Source organism: Rhinopithecus bieti, unplaced genomic scaffold (assembly GCF_001698545.2).
Source record: "Rhinopithecus bieti isolate Rb0 unplaced genomic scaffold, ASM169854v2 scaffold_57365, whole genome shotgun sequence".
NCBI lineage: Eukaryota > Metazoa > Chordata > Mammalia > Primates > Cercopithecidae > Rhinopithecus > Rhinopithecus bieti.
This window is the reverse complement of record NW_016822180.1, coordinates 346,186-364,815: the sequence shown is the minus strand read 5'-3', so window position 1 is coordinate 364,815 and position 18,630 is coordinate 346,186. Positions and strand designations below refer to the sequence as shown.

The following is an 18,630-nucleotide window of genomic DNA, read 5'->3' as shown; positions in this document are numbered from 1 at the left end:
AAAATAAAAATAAAAATAAAATAAAAATAAAATAAAAAAAAAAAAATACAAATACAAATCTGGGCCAGGCACGGTGGCTTACGCCTATAATCCCAGCGCTTTGGGAGGCTGAGGCGAGTGGATCACCTGAGGTCTGGAGTTCGCAATTAGCCTGACGAACATGGAGAAACCCCATCTCTACTGAAAATACAAAATTAGCTGGGTGTGGTGATGCATGCCTGTAATCTCAGCTACTCGAGAGGCTGAGGCAGGAAAATCGCTTGAACCCAGGAGGCAGAGGTTGCGGTGAGCCGAGATCGGGCCTTTGCCCCCCAGCCTGGAAAAAAAGAGTGAAACCCCAACACAAAAAAAAAAAAAACAAAAAACAAAACCCTGTCTCAGGATTAGGTTCAAAAAAAAAAATTAAAGAAAGAAGAAAACAGATTTACGGAGAAGGATCCCTACCTTTACCAGACTGCATCACTGATAGGGCTAAGAAAAAAAAATGATTATAACTCAAAATTCCTTTCCCAAGGAGAAACATGAGTCAAAGACACTCATTAAAGTTGGAGGTAGCGTGGTGGCTCATACCTGTAATCCTAGTACTTTGGGAGGCCAAGGAGGGGGGGGGGAATTGAGTTCAGGAGTTTAAGACCAACCTAGGCAACATAATGAGACCCCATCTTTACCAAAAAAAAAAAAAAAAAAAAAATTAGCTGGGTGTGGTGGCAGAGGCCTGTGGTCCCAGCTACTTGTGAGACTGAAGTGAGAGGGTCACTTGAGGCCAGGAGCTCCAGGCTGCAGTGAGCTATGACTGTGCCACTGTACTCCAGCCTGGTGTGGGGAGAGAGAGACAGAGACCTTGCCTGCAAATAAATAAATACAGTTGGTACAATTACAAAGTAATCACTATAGGCCGGGCGTGGTGGCTCACACCTGTAATCCCAGCACTTTGAGAGGCCAAGGTGGGCAGTTCATGAGGTCAGGTGTTCGAGACCAGCCTGGCCAACACGGTGAACCCCCGTCTCTACTAAAAATACAAAAATTAGCCAGGCGTGGTGGTGCATCCTTGTAATCCCAGCTACTCGGGAGGCTGAGGCAGAGAATTGCTTGAATCCAGGAGGCGGAGTTTGGCATAAACGGAGATCATGCCACTGCCCCCCAGTCTGGGCGACAGAGCACGACTCCATCTCAAAAAAAAAAAAAAAAGAAAGAAAGAAAAAAAAAGAAAGTAATCACTGTAATACCAACTGGGTCCTGTTTCTCCAGGTATAACACTGATGGAAGAAAACCTGAGTTTCATTTATCCCCAGTTTCATATAATACATGGTCATCCTTGAATCTTCCCTTATTATATGCCCCAAAATATCCAAACTGAACATACCACTTATTTCCTAATACATTACCTATCCCAAATTTTTATATCCAATCTTCTAGATTTAGTATATAGTTCTTAATCCACAGTAGTTCTGAAATACTTTTTGTCATCAAACCCCTTTTTAAATTATGAATCATCAACTTTCCATTGAATGACAACCAACATTGTTATTCTAGACCTAGTTCTCATGCTCAAGAGAGAACTGGTGGGTAAAATGGAAAGAACAAGAATCTCTGAAGAAAGCTAACACTCACTTTGGAATGTTAGCTTAGACAAAGAATACTAAGCATAATCAAACCATATCTTCAACACTTTAAAGAGAAGTAACGAGGTTAAAAAGATCTCAAAAGAAAATTCTGACTACGTAATGAAAATGGTCACAGTAAGAAAGGAGTATTTCCAAATAAATTAAAAATATTAATACTAGCTAGATACCACTCTGATCAACTCAGATTTAACAACAGAAATATAAAAGGTGGAAGAATAGCCACATACCCAAGGACAGAGAACGATGGCATAATTTGGTAAGAAGAATCAGGAGACCGAAACCCAGAGTGAGCTGAGGCTTGCAAAAATTTCAAGGACAACAAAAAAAAAGCTTTTAAAATTGTGTTCTGACACAGAGAGCCTCCTAACTGGGATGAACAATTTTATGCTAATTGATGACAGAGTGTGAACAGATTGCACAACTATTTTATTTGTCAAAGAGAATGATTATCAGCATGAAAAAGACAGAACAAATATTAATTTGAAAGACTTGAAACCCTAAAGAGGTGAGGAAATTGGAAGATTCCAAACACACCTGGGGCTCTGGTACCAGATGAATCAAATCTCATGACTGAAAGAGCTAATAGAAGAAACATACGCACTGTTCTGGAAATTTGCATATGCACTGTTCTGGAAATGTTTCAGAAATACTGATATAGAAAATGGGAGTCATATAATATGAAACTGCTGAATTCAAATGTTACCCTAATTTTCAAAAACGGTTAAAATCATAGCCTGGCTAGCCCAGTAATGACAAGCTAAAATACTTTGTTTTCTAAAAATAACCACAACATTATTTCCAGTCCTCCATGATCTTCCAGAATCTTGTCATTTCTCATCAAGCAAGTATTTAGCCTCTACCCTTGAACCTGGGCAGGACTTGATGACCGACTGCCTCAAAAGTAGAATGCGGCAGAAGTGATGCTGCATGACTTACAAATTCTCCTTCCTTCCTCATGCTATGTGGAAATCCAAAGCAGCCTACACAGATATGTGAAAAGACCTATGTGGAGAGAAAATAAGGGCCCCATCCAACAGCCAGAATCAACCCAAGACATTTGAGTGACTGGATCTTCAGATTAATTCAGGCCCTAGCCTTTGTGTTTTCCAGCTGAGGCCTCAGGCATCATGGAGCAAAGACAAGTCTTCTTCACTAGTCCCTGTTTGAACATTAGGTAAGAGTCTAGTATAGAAAATCAAGATGTGGCCAGGCACAGTGGCTCATGCCTGTAATCCTAGCACTTTGGGGGGCTGAGGTGGGCAGAATGCCTGAGCTCAGGAGTTTGAGACCTGGGCAAGATGGCAAAAACAAAACAAAAAAACCATTTCTACAAAAAATACAAACATTAGCCGGGCGTGGTGGCATGCATCTATAGTCTCAGCCACTTGCGGGGCTGAGGAGGGAGGACTGTCTGAGCTTGGGAGGTCGAGGCTGCAGCGAGCCGTGATCACACCACTGCACTCCAGCCTGAGTAACAGAGGGAGACTCTGTCTCAAAAGCAAAAAAAAAAATAAAAAATACCTCCAGAAAGTAAAAACATTTCTCCAACAGCCAAGACTGCCAATGGCCAATAAGTACATGAAAAGATGTTTAACATCACTGTTTACTTCCAGGCCTCTTTCAAAAAACCCAAAAAATGGGTAATAGAAAATATGACTTCAAGTATCTCAGGTATCTTTCCCTGACATGCCAATCTGGATATAGCCCTGTGTTCCCTGCTGCTATTTTTCCCCCAAGTATGTCTGGAGTTACATAACCAGAAAAGCAAATAAGGTAGTGAAAGACTCACCTCACCAACCTACAACCATTCTTTATATGACCTGTGAAAAAAGGCCAGGGCTTTAAATACAGATTCAGAATAATTTGTGATGCTCTTTTGTCTTTTTCGTTATAATTCTTCCCCAAAACTTTTTTTTTTTTTTTGAAACAGAGCCTTGCTCTGTCGCCAGACTAGAGTGTAGTGGCGCGATCTCAGCTCACTGCAAACTCCACCTCCCGGGTTCAAGCAATTCTCCTGCCTCAGCCTCCCGAGAAGCTGAGAATACAAGCATGAGCCACCACTGCCAGCTAATTTTTGTATTTTTAGTAGAGACAGGGTTTCACCTGAGATCAGAATGGCCTTGATCTCTTGACTTTGTGATCCACCCACCTTGGCCTCTCAAAGTGCTGGGATTACAGGCATTGAGCCACTGCGTCAGGCCTTCCTAAAACTTTTATCTCTTAAAAAAGAAAGTTTCACAATTGAGCAGCAAGAAATGAGATCACTTATTAGCCTCCTTCTGTTTTAGTGGCAAGTCCAGTTTCTACAAACAGGATTATTCCTGGAATCTGGCTTGGAAAAAAACTGAAGGGTTATGGTATTTGTGGAGGTGGTTAAAAAATGGCCAGACTCACTGGCAGGAACCCAAGAGAGTAGCAGAGCTCAAGATGCTTTGCTGGGTTAGCCTAAAAAAACAAAAAGCAGATTTACAGGGACTTATCTTCAAAGACATCAGCAAAAACTGCTATCAATGCCACTTTTGAAGATGAGATAAACAGAGATGTATGTATATATGTATATATGTATGTATGATGTATGTATCTACTTATACATACACACATGTGGTATGTGTGTGACAGAGACTGCATACACATATATGCTATCTCTATCCACAGAAAGGGCCTAGAAGCAATGACATCCTAGTAGCAATGAGCACACCTAGCACCCAGACACTGATTTCCCAGCAGTCATTTTGAAGAACTCCTATTGGCCAGGTCTGGGACAATTTGAACACCAAAATAAACAATAACGAAGTATAATCCTTTGGAGAAATTAATGCTTGATCCATGTTATCCTTGAGTCCATACTGATAAAGAAAGCTTTACCCTATCGTAACAAATAAATCTAGAAAATATTATTATAATATATAAAATCAGTAACATTACATTTGGCAACTATCACAGTAATAAATGATTTAGGCAAGTACCTCCAACAGATACTGGTGAGTAAGTATCTCATGAGAAAGAATATTTAGGTTTCAAAGTATCTCCCACCAAAATATGTATTAATAAATAAAACATCCTTATTCAGTAACTTTACAGGAGAAATCTAGCAGACACATCTTAAACAGTGACAAAAGTTAACATCACCAGTAATGGGTTAAATCAGCAGCAGCACATGCCTCCTGATACAGTGTACTGACAGAAGTATAGTATTACTGCAAGGGTATTCTTGCCAAAAATGTATAAATCGTGAAACACCAAACAAACCCAAATTAAGGAACATTCTAAAAATGTCCAGGTCATAACAAATAAGGAAAGACTAAAAATCTCTCCCATACTGTAGGAAAAAGAAACATGACAACTAAATGTAATATATAATTCTAGGTTCAATCTCAGGCCTATAAAGGACATTAATGGGACAAGCGCAAAATCTGAATGGGAACTAAAGTTTAGATAGTAACACTGTGATGGTTGTACTTTGGAGACTGTCTTGCAATGCATACCCAAGTATTAAGAAGCTGTAATAGGCAGAATAATTGCCTCTTTAAAGATGTCCACGCTCTAATCTCTAGAACTTATGAATATGTTACCTTTTATGGCAAAGGGGAATTAAGGTTGTAGATGAAACTAAGGTCCTAATAAGACAACCTTAAGATAAGCAGACTAGGCTGTGTGTGGTGGCTCACACCTGTAATCCCAGAACTTTGGGAGACCAAAGTGGGAGGACAGCTTGAGCCCAGGAGTTCAAAGCCAGCCTGAGCAACATGGCCAAACTCCATTTCTAGAAAATATTTTAAAATTAGTCAGGCATGGTGGTGCATGGCTATAATCCCAGGTACTTGGGAGGCTGAGCTGGGAGGATCACTTAAGCCTGGGAGGTCAAGGCTGCAGTGAGCCATGATCATGCTCCACAAGTTTTATTAAAACCTTGTAGAAAACTTGTGCATTTCAGCCTGGGCAACACAGCGAGACCCTGTCTCAAAAACAAAACAACATAGACTATCCTAGATTATTAGGACAGGCCCAGTGTAATCATAAACGTCTTTAACAGCAGAGGAGAGAAAAGAGAAAATAGAAAAGCAGAAGAGGCTCACAGAAGAAAGGCATCAAAGAAGAAATGAGATGACGGAAGCAGGGTCAACATGATGTGACTGGAGAACTCAATGCAGCATTGCTGGTTCTGAACACTGAGGAAGGAAGGCAGAAGCCAAGGAATTCAGAAAGCCTCTAGAAGCTAGCAAAGGCAAGGCCATGGATTCTTCCCTACAGGCCCCAGAAGGAAACAGAACCCTGCCAACACCTTGATTTTAGCCCAGGGAGATCTTGTCAGACGTCTGACCCACAGAACTATAAGGTAATAAATTTGTGTTGTTTTAAGTCACTAAATTTGCAGTAATTTGTTATGGCAGCAAATAGAAAATCAGTATAGATTGTGGTGACTAGAAGAGGAGTGCAGCTGTAACGAATACCCAAAAATGTGGAAGTGCCTTTGAAACTGGGCAGTGGGAAGGGACTAAAAGAATTTTAGGACCATGATTTTAAAAGCCCAGACTGCCCTGAAGAGATTTTAGCAGAAATATGGATTTTACCAGTTGTGCTGGTGAGGATGTGGAGAAACTGGAACCCTTATACACTGCTAGTGCAGCCAATTTGGAAGACAGTCTGGCAGTTCCTCAAAATGTTAAATATAGGCTGGACGCCATGGCTCACGCCTGTAATCCCAGCACTTTGGGAGGCTGAGGCAGGTGAATCACAAGGTCAAGAGATGGAGACCATCCTGACCAACATGGTGAAACCCTGTCTCCACTAAAAATACAAAAATTAGTTGGGCATGGTGGTGCATGCCTGTAGTCCCAGCTACTCAGGGGCTGAGGCAGGAAGATCACTTGAACCTGGGAGGTGAAGGTTGCAATGAGCCGAGATTACGCCACCGCACTCCAGCCTCATGACAGAGCAAGACTCTGTCTTAAAAAAAAAAAAAAAAAAAAAAAGTTAAACATAGAGTTACCATATGATGCAATAATTCTACTCTTAGGTATATACTCAAGAGAAATGAAACATATGTGCACACAAAAACTTGTACACAAATAAATGGTCATAGCAGCATTATTTGTAATAGCCAAAAAGTGGAAACAGCTCAAATGTCATTCAGTTTATAAATGGGTAAATAAAACATTGTATGTACATACAATGAAATATTATTCGGCCATAAAAAGGAAGTACTGATACATGCTAAAATACGGATGAACTCTGAAAACATTATGCTAAGTAAAAAATGCCAGTCACAAAGGACCATATATTGTATGACTACATTTAAATGAAACGTTCAGAATAGGTAAGTTTATAAGATGGAAAGTAAATAACTGATTGTCTAAAGCTGAGACGAACAAAGGATTGGTGGTGATGGCTAAGAAATGTAGTGTTGGCCGGGTGCGGTGGCTCAAGCCTGTAATCCCAGTACTTTGGGAGGCCGAGACGGGCGGATCACGAGGTCAGGAGATCAAGACCATCCTGGCTAACATGGTGAAACCCTGTCTCTACTAAAACTACAAAAAACTAGCCGGGCGAGGTGACAGGCGCCTGTAGTCCCAGCTACTCGGGAGGCTGAGGCAGGAGAATGGCGTGAGCCCGAGAGGCGGAGCTTGCAGTGAGCTGAGATCCGGCCACTGCACTCCAGCCTGGGCGACAGAGCGAGACTCCGTCTCAAAAAAAAAAAAAAAAAGAAACGTAGTGTTTCTTTCTGAAGTGATGAAAATATTCTAAAATTGGCTGGGCAGGGTGGCTCATGCCTATAATCCCAGCACTTTGAGAGGCCAAGGCAGGCGGATCACCTGAGGTCAGGAGTTCGAGACCAGCCTGGCCAACACAGTGAAACTCCCATCTCTACTAAAAACACAAAAATTAGTCAGGCATGATGGTGCACATCTCTAATCCCAGCTACTTGGGAGGCTGAGGCAGGAGAATCACTTGAATACAGAAGGCAGATGTTACAGTGAGCCAAGATCATGCCACTGTACTCCAGCCTGGGTGACAGAGCGAGACTCCATCTCAAAAAAAAAAAAAGAAAAAAAAAATTCTAAAATTGTGGTGATGGCTGAACAATTCTGCATTTAACAAAAGCCACTAAACTGTATGCTTTCAATGTGTGAACCGTATGGTATACAAATGTATTTCAAAAAGGAAAATATGAATGTCAATTCAGCTAGTAAAAGCTCAGAAGGAAATTAGGAATATGTTATTAAAAACTTGTGGAAAGGGGATCCTTGTTACATAGGGGCAGAAAGTTTAGCAGAATTATGTCCCACAATAATGTGGAAAGCAGAATTTACTAAAGTGGCAACCTGATTTCCTTTTTGCTCTTTACAGTAAAATGTGAAAGGAAAGAAACAGACTGAGGGAATTGCTGTTAAATAAAAAGCAAGCTGAGCATGGTGGCTTGCAGCTGTTAACCCCAGCACTTTGGGAGAAAAAGGTAAGAGGATCGCTTGAGCTCATGAGTTCAAGATCAGCCTGGCTAATATGTTGAGACCCCGTCTTTACAAAAAATTTAAAACTAGCCATGTGTGGTGGCATGCACCTGTAGTCCCAGCTACTGAGGAGGCTGAGTCAGGAAGATCACTTGAGCTCCTGGGAGTTCAAGGTTTCAATGAGCTATGATCACACCACTACTACACTCTAGCCTGGGTGACAGAGTGAAAGCCTGTCTCTTAAATAAAACAAACAAACAAACAAACAAAAACAGGACTTATTGATTTGGGAAATTCTCAGCCTTCCCAACAAACATGCCTGTAATCCCAGCACTTTGGGAGGCCGAGGTGGGCAGATCACGAGGTCAGGAGCTCGAGACCAGACTAACCAACACAGTGAAACCCCATCTCTACGAAAAATACAAAAAATTAGCCAGGTGTGGTGGTGTGTGCCTGCAATCCCAGCTACTTGGTAGGCTGAGGCAGGAGAATAGCGTAAACCAGGGAGGTGGGGGTTACAGGGAGGCGGGGGTTACAGTGAGCCGAAATTGCGCCGTTGCACTGCAGCCCTGGCGATAGTGCGAGACTCTGTCTCAGAAAAAAAAAAAAAAAGATATTCACTGTCAAGGCCTGGCACAATGGCTCACACCTATAATCCCAGCATTATGGGAGGCCAAGGCAGGCAGATCACTTGAGCCCAGGAACTGGAGACCAGCCTGGGCAACATGGTTTTATAGAGATGGTGAAACCCCGCAAGATTCTTTTTTTTTTTTTTCCTGGAAACAGAGCCCAGGCTGGAGTGCAGCAGCACCACAATCTCACAATCTCAGCTCACTGCAACCTCCACCTTCCAGGTTCAAGAGATTCTTGTGCCTCAGCCTCTCAAGTAGCTGGGACTATAGGTGCACCACCACACCTGGCTAATTTTTTGTATCTTAGTAGAGACAGGGTTTTACCATGTTGCCCAGTCTGGTCTCAAACCCCCGAGCTCAGGCAATTCACCTGCTTTGGCCTCCCAAAGTGCTAGGATTACAGATGTGAGCCATCACGCCGGGCCCCCACAATGTTCTCAAGAATGTTATACCAACAGAAATACTGCCAGCATAGACTAAAAGTGACAGAGAGAAGATGAAAAGAAGACTGTCATATCTCAAAAATTCTACAGACGAAAAAGAGGCTGTTAAAAATCACTCTGCTGCAAAAGCATGTGTCACCTTTCACAAAGAAGGATAGCAGATGGAGCTATAAGCCCAGAGGGCAAAGCCAATAGCCGCAAAGAATTATTCTCAGGCCTTGAAATCAAATGGTGTTTACCTGGCTGAATTTCAAACTGGTTAGAACCAGAGACTCCTTTTTTCCTTCCATTTTCTCACTTTTTTTTTTCTCTTGACCTGCCACTTCAGGACACATTTTCTCACTTTTTGAGCAGGAATGTCTACAGTTGTTATACTATGTCTGTCCCACCACTGTATTTTGGGAGTATGTAACTTGTTGCTTTAGATTCACAGATGAAGAAAAAGTGTTCCTGAAAAGGGATTATACCCAGAGCCTCACCCATACCTAGTTCAGATGGGGAGATTTAGATGAAATTTTAAGACTTTAAGATGAGGCTATAATAGGTTGAAACTTCTGGGGCCACTGGGATGTGGTGAATGTATTCTGTCATGGGACAGACATAAACTTTGAGGGCTAGAGAGTAGACTGCGGTAGGTAAAATAATGCACCCTCCCCTCTGGAGATGTCAATGTATTAATCCCCAGAACCTGTGAATATATTATCTTATATCACAAAAAGAACTTTGCAGATATTATTAAATTAAAGACCTTGAGACGGAGACATTGTCCTGAAATATTTGGGGAGGTCTAAATGTAATGACAAGGGTCCTTGAAAGGAGAAAAGGGAGGAAGAACAAGTCAGAGTGATACAAAGTGAGAAGGACTCTGCTATGGCTTGCTTTGAAAATAGAGAAAGAATGCCATAAGCCAAGGAATGTGGATGACCTATAAAAGCTGGAAAAGGCAAGGAGCCTCTGGAAAAGAATGCAGCCCCTGCAAACAACTTAATTTTAGCCTAATGAGACCTATGTCATACTTCTAACCTAAAGAATGGTAAGACAGTACATCTGTGTTATTTTAAGTCACTATGTTTGTGAAACTTGTTATAGTAGCAATAGAAAACAAATACAGGGACCGAGCGTGGTGGCTCATGCCTATAATCCCAGCACTTTTGGAGGCTGAGATGGGTGGATCACTTGTGGCCAGGAGTTTGAGACCAGCCTGGACAACATGGCAAAACCTCATCTCTACTAAAAGACAAAAATTAGCCGGGCATGGAGGCTCATGTCTGTAATCTCACCTATTCAGGAGGCTGAGGCACGAGAATTGCGTAAACTCAGGAGGCAGGGGTTGCAGTGGGCCTAGATCGCACCACTGCACTCCAACCTAGGTGACCAAGCAAGACTCTGTCTCAAAAAAATAAAAAAAGAAGAAACGAATACAGGAATAATACTTGGATATCATCATCATTGCAACTTCTTATATCATTCAGACATGTTAATGAGCTGGGAATCTGCTTGTTAGCATGTCTTAATAATTTAAGAAGTTGTGGCCGGGCATGGTGGCTCTCACCTGTAATCCCAGCACTTTGGGAGGCCGAGGCAGGTGGATCACTAGGTCAAGAGTTCGATACCATCCTGGCCAACCTGGTGAAACCCCATCTCTACTAAAAACACAAAAATTAGCTGTCCGTAATGGTACGCGCCCGTTGCCCCAGCTACTCGGGAGGCTGAGACAGGAGAATCGCTTGAACCCAGGAGGCAGAGGATGCAGTGAGCCGAGATCGCGCCACTACACTCCAGCCAGGCAACAGAGCAAGATTCTGTCTCAGAAAAAAAAGAAGAAGAAGAATTTGCAAAGTTGCAACTTCTATATAACTTAGCATATATACTATATACCTTAAATATAAAAGTATATGGGAACTCTATGTTATTTCTGCAACGTTTATGTAAATGTGAAATTGTTTCAAAAATTTTTTAATTAATGGGAATTATATTTTGACTTACCAGAATTTTCTAAATGGTAGTTTTGAAAAATAGATTACCCTTGCAATGATAGTAGAATTTAGTCATCTCCGTATTAAAAAGGCGTAAGATAATTCTTATGTTATCTCCCTCTACCCTGAAGAGTTCACCTCATCTACATAGCAGTATTTCAGTTGAGTAAAAGTGAGGGAAGTATCAGGTAGGCCAAAGATCAACCTTCAGAACTTTCACCCACAACCTCTAGATTCTCTGGCTCCAGAGTCCTTACCTATAGATAGTGATGTGGGGAGATACAGGACGGTTTGAACCTATATTCTTATTCCAGAACCGCTCCATCTCTTCTTTGGCCGTGGTTCCCAAAGGAACAGCACTAAAATAAAACCAGAAAGTTTGAAAAGAACTGAAAGTAAGCTTGGTTTAGTATTTTGCATAATGTTCTGTTAAGTCAATATTTTGCAACACTGGCCAGAGGCATGGTGGCTCACGCCAGTAATCTCAGCACTTTGGGAGGCCGAGGCGGGTGGATCACCTGAGGTCGCGAGTTTGAGACCAGCCTGACCAACATGGAGAAATCTCATCTCTACTAAAAATACAAAATTAGCCGGGTGTGGTGGTGGGCGCCTATAATCACAGCTACTCGGGAGACTGAGGCAGGATAATCGCTTGAACCCAGGAGGCAGAGGTTGCGGTGAGCCAAGATTGCGTCATTGCAGCCCAGCCTGGGCAACAAGAGCCAAACTCCATCTCAAAAAAAAAAAAAAATTTTTTGCAATATATTTTTGGAAAAGGTTTTGTTAGGGAAGCAGGAGCCTAGAAGAGCCAGAGTGACACTATTTTAAAATCCACTCCATCTTGTTATAGCAACACAAAACAGAAAATAATAATAAAAATAAAATAAAATAATAGGCCAGGCACAGTGGCTCAAGCCTGTAATCCCAGCACTTTGGGAAGCCGAGGTGTGTGGATCATGAGGTCAGGAGTTCAAGACCAGCTTGGCCAACATGGTGAAACTCCAGCTCTACTAAAAATAGAAAAAAATTAGCAAGGTGTGTTGGCGCACGCCTGTAATCCCAGCTACCTAGGAGGGTGAGGCAGGAAAATCGCTTGAACCGGGGAGGCAGAGGTTGTAGTGAGACGAGATCACACCATTGCACTCCAGCTTGGGAGACAGAGCAAGACTCTGTCTCAAAAAAATAAATAAATAAAATAAAATAAAAATAAAATAAAATAAATAAAATAAACTCCATCTTAAAACTAGCAAAGCACATTCCTTGCCAGTGACAACCCACGGTTCTAAGATGTTTACAGCTAAGGAAACAGCTTGGTAATACCTGCAAGGACAAACTGCAACAACATAAAGTTCAGATGTCCCAATACCTGTAACAACATATGCTTTCAAAATAATTACAGTCACACTTTGATGTACTTACACACTAAAATGTCAAGGATTTTTCTCTAAATCAATAGAATAATAAATTTTGTCATGCTCTCTGGTCCCCTGCATGTAGGCACAGCTTAGTTTAGTCCTTACATAGACAAGATCTCTATATAAGGAAAACTTAGGCCAGACATGGTGGCTCATGCCTATAATCCCAGCACTTTGGGAGGTGAAGGTGGGCAGATGACTTGAGCCCAGAAGTTTGAGATCAGCCTGGGCAACATGGCAAAACCCTGTTTCCACAAAAAAATGCAAAGAAAATTTAGCCAAGCATGATGGTCTGAGCCTGTAGTCCCAGTTACTCAGGAGGCTGAGGTGGGAGGATCTCCTGAGCCCAGGGAGGTAGAGGCTGCAGTGAGCTGTGATTGCATCATGGCGCTCCACCCTAGGCAACAGAGCAAGACTCTACCTCAAAATATTTTTAACAATTGGCCAGGTGCGGTGACTCATGGCTGTAATCCCAGCACTTTGGGAGGCTGAGGCAGGCAGATCACAAGGTCAGGAGTTTGAGATTAGCCTGACCAACATGGTAAAACTCCATCTCTATTAAAAATATAAAAATTAGCTGGGCATGGTGGTGTGCACCTGTAATCCCAGCTACTCAGGAGGCTGAGGCAGGAGAATCACTTGAACCCAGGACGTGGAGGTTGCGGTGAGCCCAGATCACACCACTGCACTCCAGCCTGGTCGACAGAACAAGACTCTGTCTCAAAAAAAAAAAAAAAAAAAGATTAAAAATTTAAAATTAAAAAAAAACCTTAAAGACCTAAAAAAATTATATATCATACATATATATGTGTGTGTATATATATATATATTTAAAAAAAAAGAGAGAGGCCGGGCGGTGCTCAGCCTGTAATCCCAGGCACTTGGGAGGCCGAGAACGGGGGCGGATCACGAGGTCAGGAGACGAGGACCATCCTGGCTAACACGGTGAAACCCCGTCTCTACTAAAAATACGAAAAAAACTAGCCGGGCGAGGTGGCGGGTGCCTGTAGTCCCAGCTACTCGGGAGGTGAGCAGGAGAATGGCGTAAACCAGGAGGCGGAGCTTGCAGTGAGCTGAGATCCGGCCACTGCACTCCAGCCCGGGTGACGAGTGAGAGGACTCGTCTCAAAAAAAAAAAAAAAAAAAAAAAGAGAGAGAGAAGAAAAAAAGAAACTAGGGCACCCTACTATATAATTGAGTAGTTTCTAATAAACTTGCTTCTTTCATTGCACTTTGCTACTCACCTTGAATTCCTTCCTACATGAGATCCAAGAGCCCTCTCTTGGGGTCTGGGTCAAGACCCCTTTTCCAATAACAGTATGGGGGGCTGGATAAACCCACAGTATTAGGAAAACATGTTCCTCCACTTACCTTATTTTTATTCCAACTTTAATTCCATTAACCGGAATCATCTGATGAGGTCATATCAGACGATAATTCTGTTTTTTTTTTTTTTTTTATTTTGAGATGAGGTCTCGCTCTGTGGCCAGACTGGAGTGCAGTGGCGCGATCTTGGCGCACTGCAACCTCCACCTCCTGGATTCAAGCGATCCTCCTGCATCAGCCTCCTGAGTAGCTGGGACTACAGGCACGTGCCACCGCACCCAGCTGATTTTTGTATTTTCAGTCGAGATGGGGTTTCACCATGTTGGCCAGGATGGTCTCGATCTCTTGACCTCGTGATCTGCCTGTCTTGGCCTCCTAAAGTGCTGGGTTTACAGGCGTGGGCCACCGTGCCAGGCCGATAACTCTGCTTTCTAATCCCACCCAATACACAGGTCTGGCAATGAAAGCACAACTTCTTGTTGGGTGGCAGGGCAAGCATATTTTAAAAATATTCACATAAATGGATTATGCTTTTCCAAGGCCACAGTTTTATCTCATACCTTACCATCTGCTCTCATCTGGCTTTTCAAGATTCCCTTTCAGGTTCTCAAAAATCAAGAACTAGATTCAGCTCGGTACCTCAATAGTTTCTTGGTTTTGTCACTGGGCTAGGTTGAACCCAACTATTAAACAGTTCTCCTCAAGCTATGCACAATTCTGCATTGCCCCATCCAGGTGATCCTCTTACCTCAGTCTCCCAAGTAGCTGGAACTAGAGGCGCACACCACCACACCCAGCTGGTTTTTGTATTTTTTGTAGAGAAGCGGTTTCACCGTGTTGCCCAGGCTGGTCTCAAACTCCTGGGCTCAAGCGATCTGCCCACCTCAGCCTCCGAAAGTGCTAGGATTACAGGCATGAGCCACCATGCCCAGCCTACTAAATGGCTGAGGATAGCTGTTTCTTATTGATTGATTGATTGAGACAGGGTATCCCTATGTTGCCTAGGTTGGTCTTGAACTCCTGGGCTCAAGGGATCCTCCTGCCTCAGCCTCCCAAAGTGCTGGAATTACAAGTGTGAGCCACCACATCCAGTCTTTTTTTTTTTTTAAATAGAGATGGGGGTCTTACTCTGTTGCCCAGGCTGGAGTGCAGTGGCATGATCATAGCTCACTGCAGCCTTGAACTGCTGGACTCAAGCCATCTTCCTGCCTCAGCCTCCCCATAGCTGAGACTATAGGCACACACCACCACACTCAGCTAATTTTTTATTTTTTAATTATTTGTGGAGACTAGGTCTCTCTCTGTTGCCCAGGCTGGTCTTGAACTCCTGGCCTCAAGCAATCCTTCTGCATAGGCCTCCTAAAGTGTTGGGATTACAGGCATGAGCCACCGTGCCCAGCTGATTGTATTTCTCTAAAATATATTATTTGGGACAAATGAAAAATCTGAAAATCAACTGTATATCAGATAAGAGTTCATCAATGTTAAATTTCCTGAATTTGATAATTATGCTTATATAATTATACTGCATTATGTAAGACAATTTCTTTGTTCTTAGGAGAAATATTTAGAGGTAAATGGTCATGATATTCACAACTTAGCCTTAAAGCATTCAACGAAAAAACTAATAATTAAATATATATTAGGCTGAACTACACTAAATCATTAATATTTCACCAGCTTTGACCTAAAAAAATAAAAGTTTCATATGGCATAATCTAAAATACAAAAAAGCGTGATAAGCAAACACAATAAAATGTTAACAATTGGCAAATGTGGGTGAAAGGTATATAGAACTTCATCCTACTATTCGTATAACTTTTCTGAAAGTATAAAATATTTCCAAAATAAAAAGTTTTGTAAAAATAACACAAAGGCAATTGTTGACATCAACAGGCTGAGAATAAATATATAGCATGAAAGTCCAGGTGCGTGGCTCATGCCTATAATCCCAGCTGAGGCAGGGGGATCGCTTGAGCCCAGGAGTTCAAGACCAGCTTGGGCAAAATGTGAAACCTCGTCTCTACAAAAAATACAAAACATTAGCCAGGCATGGTGGCACACCACACACCTATAGTCCCAGCTACAGGAAGCTGAGGCTACGGCAAGCCCTGATGGTACCACTGCACTCTAGCCTGGGCAATAGAGTGAGAGCTTGTCTCAAAAACAAACAACACACATACACACAAATGATAAATAGTGACCACAATCACTTAAGTTTCAGTCAACTGTCTATAACTGCCCACTGTTGTACATATCCATCGAATCTAAGTCAACAATCTATTGCTCTTCCCTAAGGAAAAAAAATAATTTCCAGACTTAGAAACTTACTTTCTGATACACAGTTGAGGGCTAAAGTGGGTTCGGAGGCAATGACGACCAACATGTCTGCAAGATAAGAGAATCAAAAATCAATACACATTTAGAGATCAACTTTAGTATATCAACTTCTCTATTTTAGGGGTGAAGGGATAGATTAAAAATAAGATAAAAACAATGACAGTATCAGTGTCCTTGATACCATTTTCTAGTTGAAAAGCTACAACTCTAACTTGAAAATAATAAGAAATATTACCTAAAAATGCAAAATAAAGTTTTAATCAAACACAAATAATGCAAGATAAAAGAATAAGAATAATCAGAGTTGGTAATGATCAACAGAGAAATAGAGAAAGTGATTTTTTAAAAGCTAGGTCTTACAGGAGGTGATGTCTAAGAGACAGGGTTAACAAAACAAACAAACAAAAAAAACACAATAAGCCCACTGGTAACTGCAACCATATAGCTTAGCTTTAGCAGAGACCTACTACAATGGATGAATTTAAAAGGTCAGGCCAGGTGCAGTGGCTCACGCCTGTAATTCCAACACTTTGGGAGGCTGAGGCCAGTGAACTACTTGAGCCTAGGTGTTCAATACCACCTGGACAACATGGTAAAACCCCATCTCCACAAAAAACATGGAAATTAGTTGGGTGTCATAGTGCACACCTATAATACCAGCTACTCTGGAGGCTGAGGTGGGAGTATCACTTGAGCCTGGGAGGCAGAAGTTGCAATGAGCCAAGATCGCACCACTGCACTCCAGACTAGGTGACAGGGCTAGACACTGTCTCAAAAAAAAAAAAAAAAAAAAAAGGTTGAAGAGTGCAAGGGGTTTGTGAAGAGAGCATCCTAAATATTAAGCTAGGTCATTTCAGGAACTAACATCAATTAAACTCCATATATCCTGAATGAATTTCAAGTCAAAAAGTCTTTCATGTAATTATAATCATGTGCAAAAAAATGGGAATAAAAAAATTTTACTGACCCCATGAAAGTTTTCTACTTAAAATTGCTATTTTGAAATGTATACATCAGTGCCAGAACTGCTTTTCAAGTCAGAAACTAAGATGTGCCTAAGCATTCTATCTAAGGAGAATTTAACTGATCCAAAGTTTACATGGTACAGGTTGAGCACCCCTACTGTGGAAAATGCAAAATCTGAAACCCTCCATAACCCAAAATGTTTTAAGTGCTGACATGATGCTCAAAAGAAATGTTCATTGGAGCATTTTGGATTTCAGCTTAGTGATACGCAACCAGTAAGTATAATGCAAATACTCCAAAATCTGAGAAAATTCGGAAATCCTAAATACTTCTGGTCCAAAGCTTTTCAGAAAAGGGATGCTCACCATGTATTATGAAAAACACACAACCATTACACCCTTCAGTCACATCATTATATCAAATCTTTCCAAAAGCATTTAAGAAGGTAAATAGAGTGAATTTCTGAAACTAAAACTTAAAAATACATTGATTCTACAAAAGTTTATTGCATATCCACTACTTGCAAGGCACTAGGATACAAGATCTCATAAAGATCTAATGATCTTCTTAAAAAGCTCATGATGTCCCTCACACCATTGATATTAGATGTACAAACTTTTCAAAAGCTGTATGCTTCACATTATACACTAGAAGGGCCCACTACTTGAAGGAAAAAATCTAACCAACACTTCCTTCTTCAGCTCTTCCCTCTTTCCAGCTTTGAAGGCAAGAGGTGAATACAGACATTGTATACCCAAGGCTCCCAGAAAGAAGTGGGAACAAATCTCTTTTAATCAATTGAATTGTGACTCTGAAGTTGCAGGGCACGCATTCCTCACACCAGGCTAGGCCTGTCACTCAGCTACCCAGCAAGAGTTTGCAGATGTGGGTTGGAATCTATGGCGTGCCCTCTCTGTCTAGCGCTATTGTTTCCCAGACAAATATCAATGTAAACTTTCTACAAGGCCCTCACAGAAACTAGCTGCACAAATGCCATAACCTTATTTGAAATCTGACAAAAGTAATTATCTATCCTTCCCTTTCATGTGAAAACAGGAATTCTGTATTTTTAATTGACAAGCCAGAACTTATAATTTCTAGTTATTGCTGCCCCTTCTAAATGCGTTAACATGTCTCCCCAGAATGTAATCATTGCTCAAATCATTTCTGAAACTCTTCTCTGGATTGAGGCAGCAATGGTAATGTAAAAATAACATTGGAAAGTAAAAAATCAAGCCTGAAATCTTAGAATAAGTTGTATAACTTGAGTGAGTCATTGAGCTTCAGCGTTTTCAATTACAAAATGGCACTGATAATACCTTATTGGTTGCTGAGGGGACTGCACAAGAAAACATACAGGAAAGCATTGTCTAAACTACAATACACCACATATATATGTAAGATATTATCACTGGTCTCCCCAACGTCTTTTTTTTTGTTTTTTGTTTTTTTTTTTTT

General features: G+C 41.4%; 1 protein-coding gene across 1 annotated transcript in view; it reads right to left on the bottom strand.

Annotated features, from left to right (window-relative positions):
* SDHC (succinate dehydrogenase complex subunit C) overlaps positions 1-18,630 on the bottom strand; it is a 43,626-nt gene that overhangs the window by 19,170 nt on the left and 5,826 nt on the right. The window contains exons 2-3 of the mRNA XM_017860812.1: positions 16,198-16,254; positions 11,383-11,484 (exon numbers count right to left, since the gene is read on the bottom strand). Coding sequence (XP_017716301.1) covers positions 11,383-11,484; positions 16,198-16,254 — 159 coding nt within the window. The remainder of the gene's footprint in view (positions 1-11,382; positions 11,485-16,197; positions 16,255-18,630) is intronic.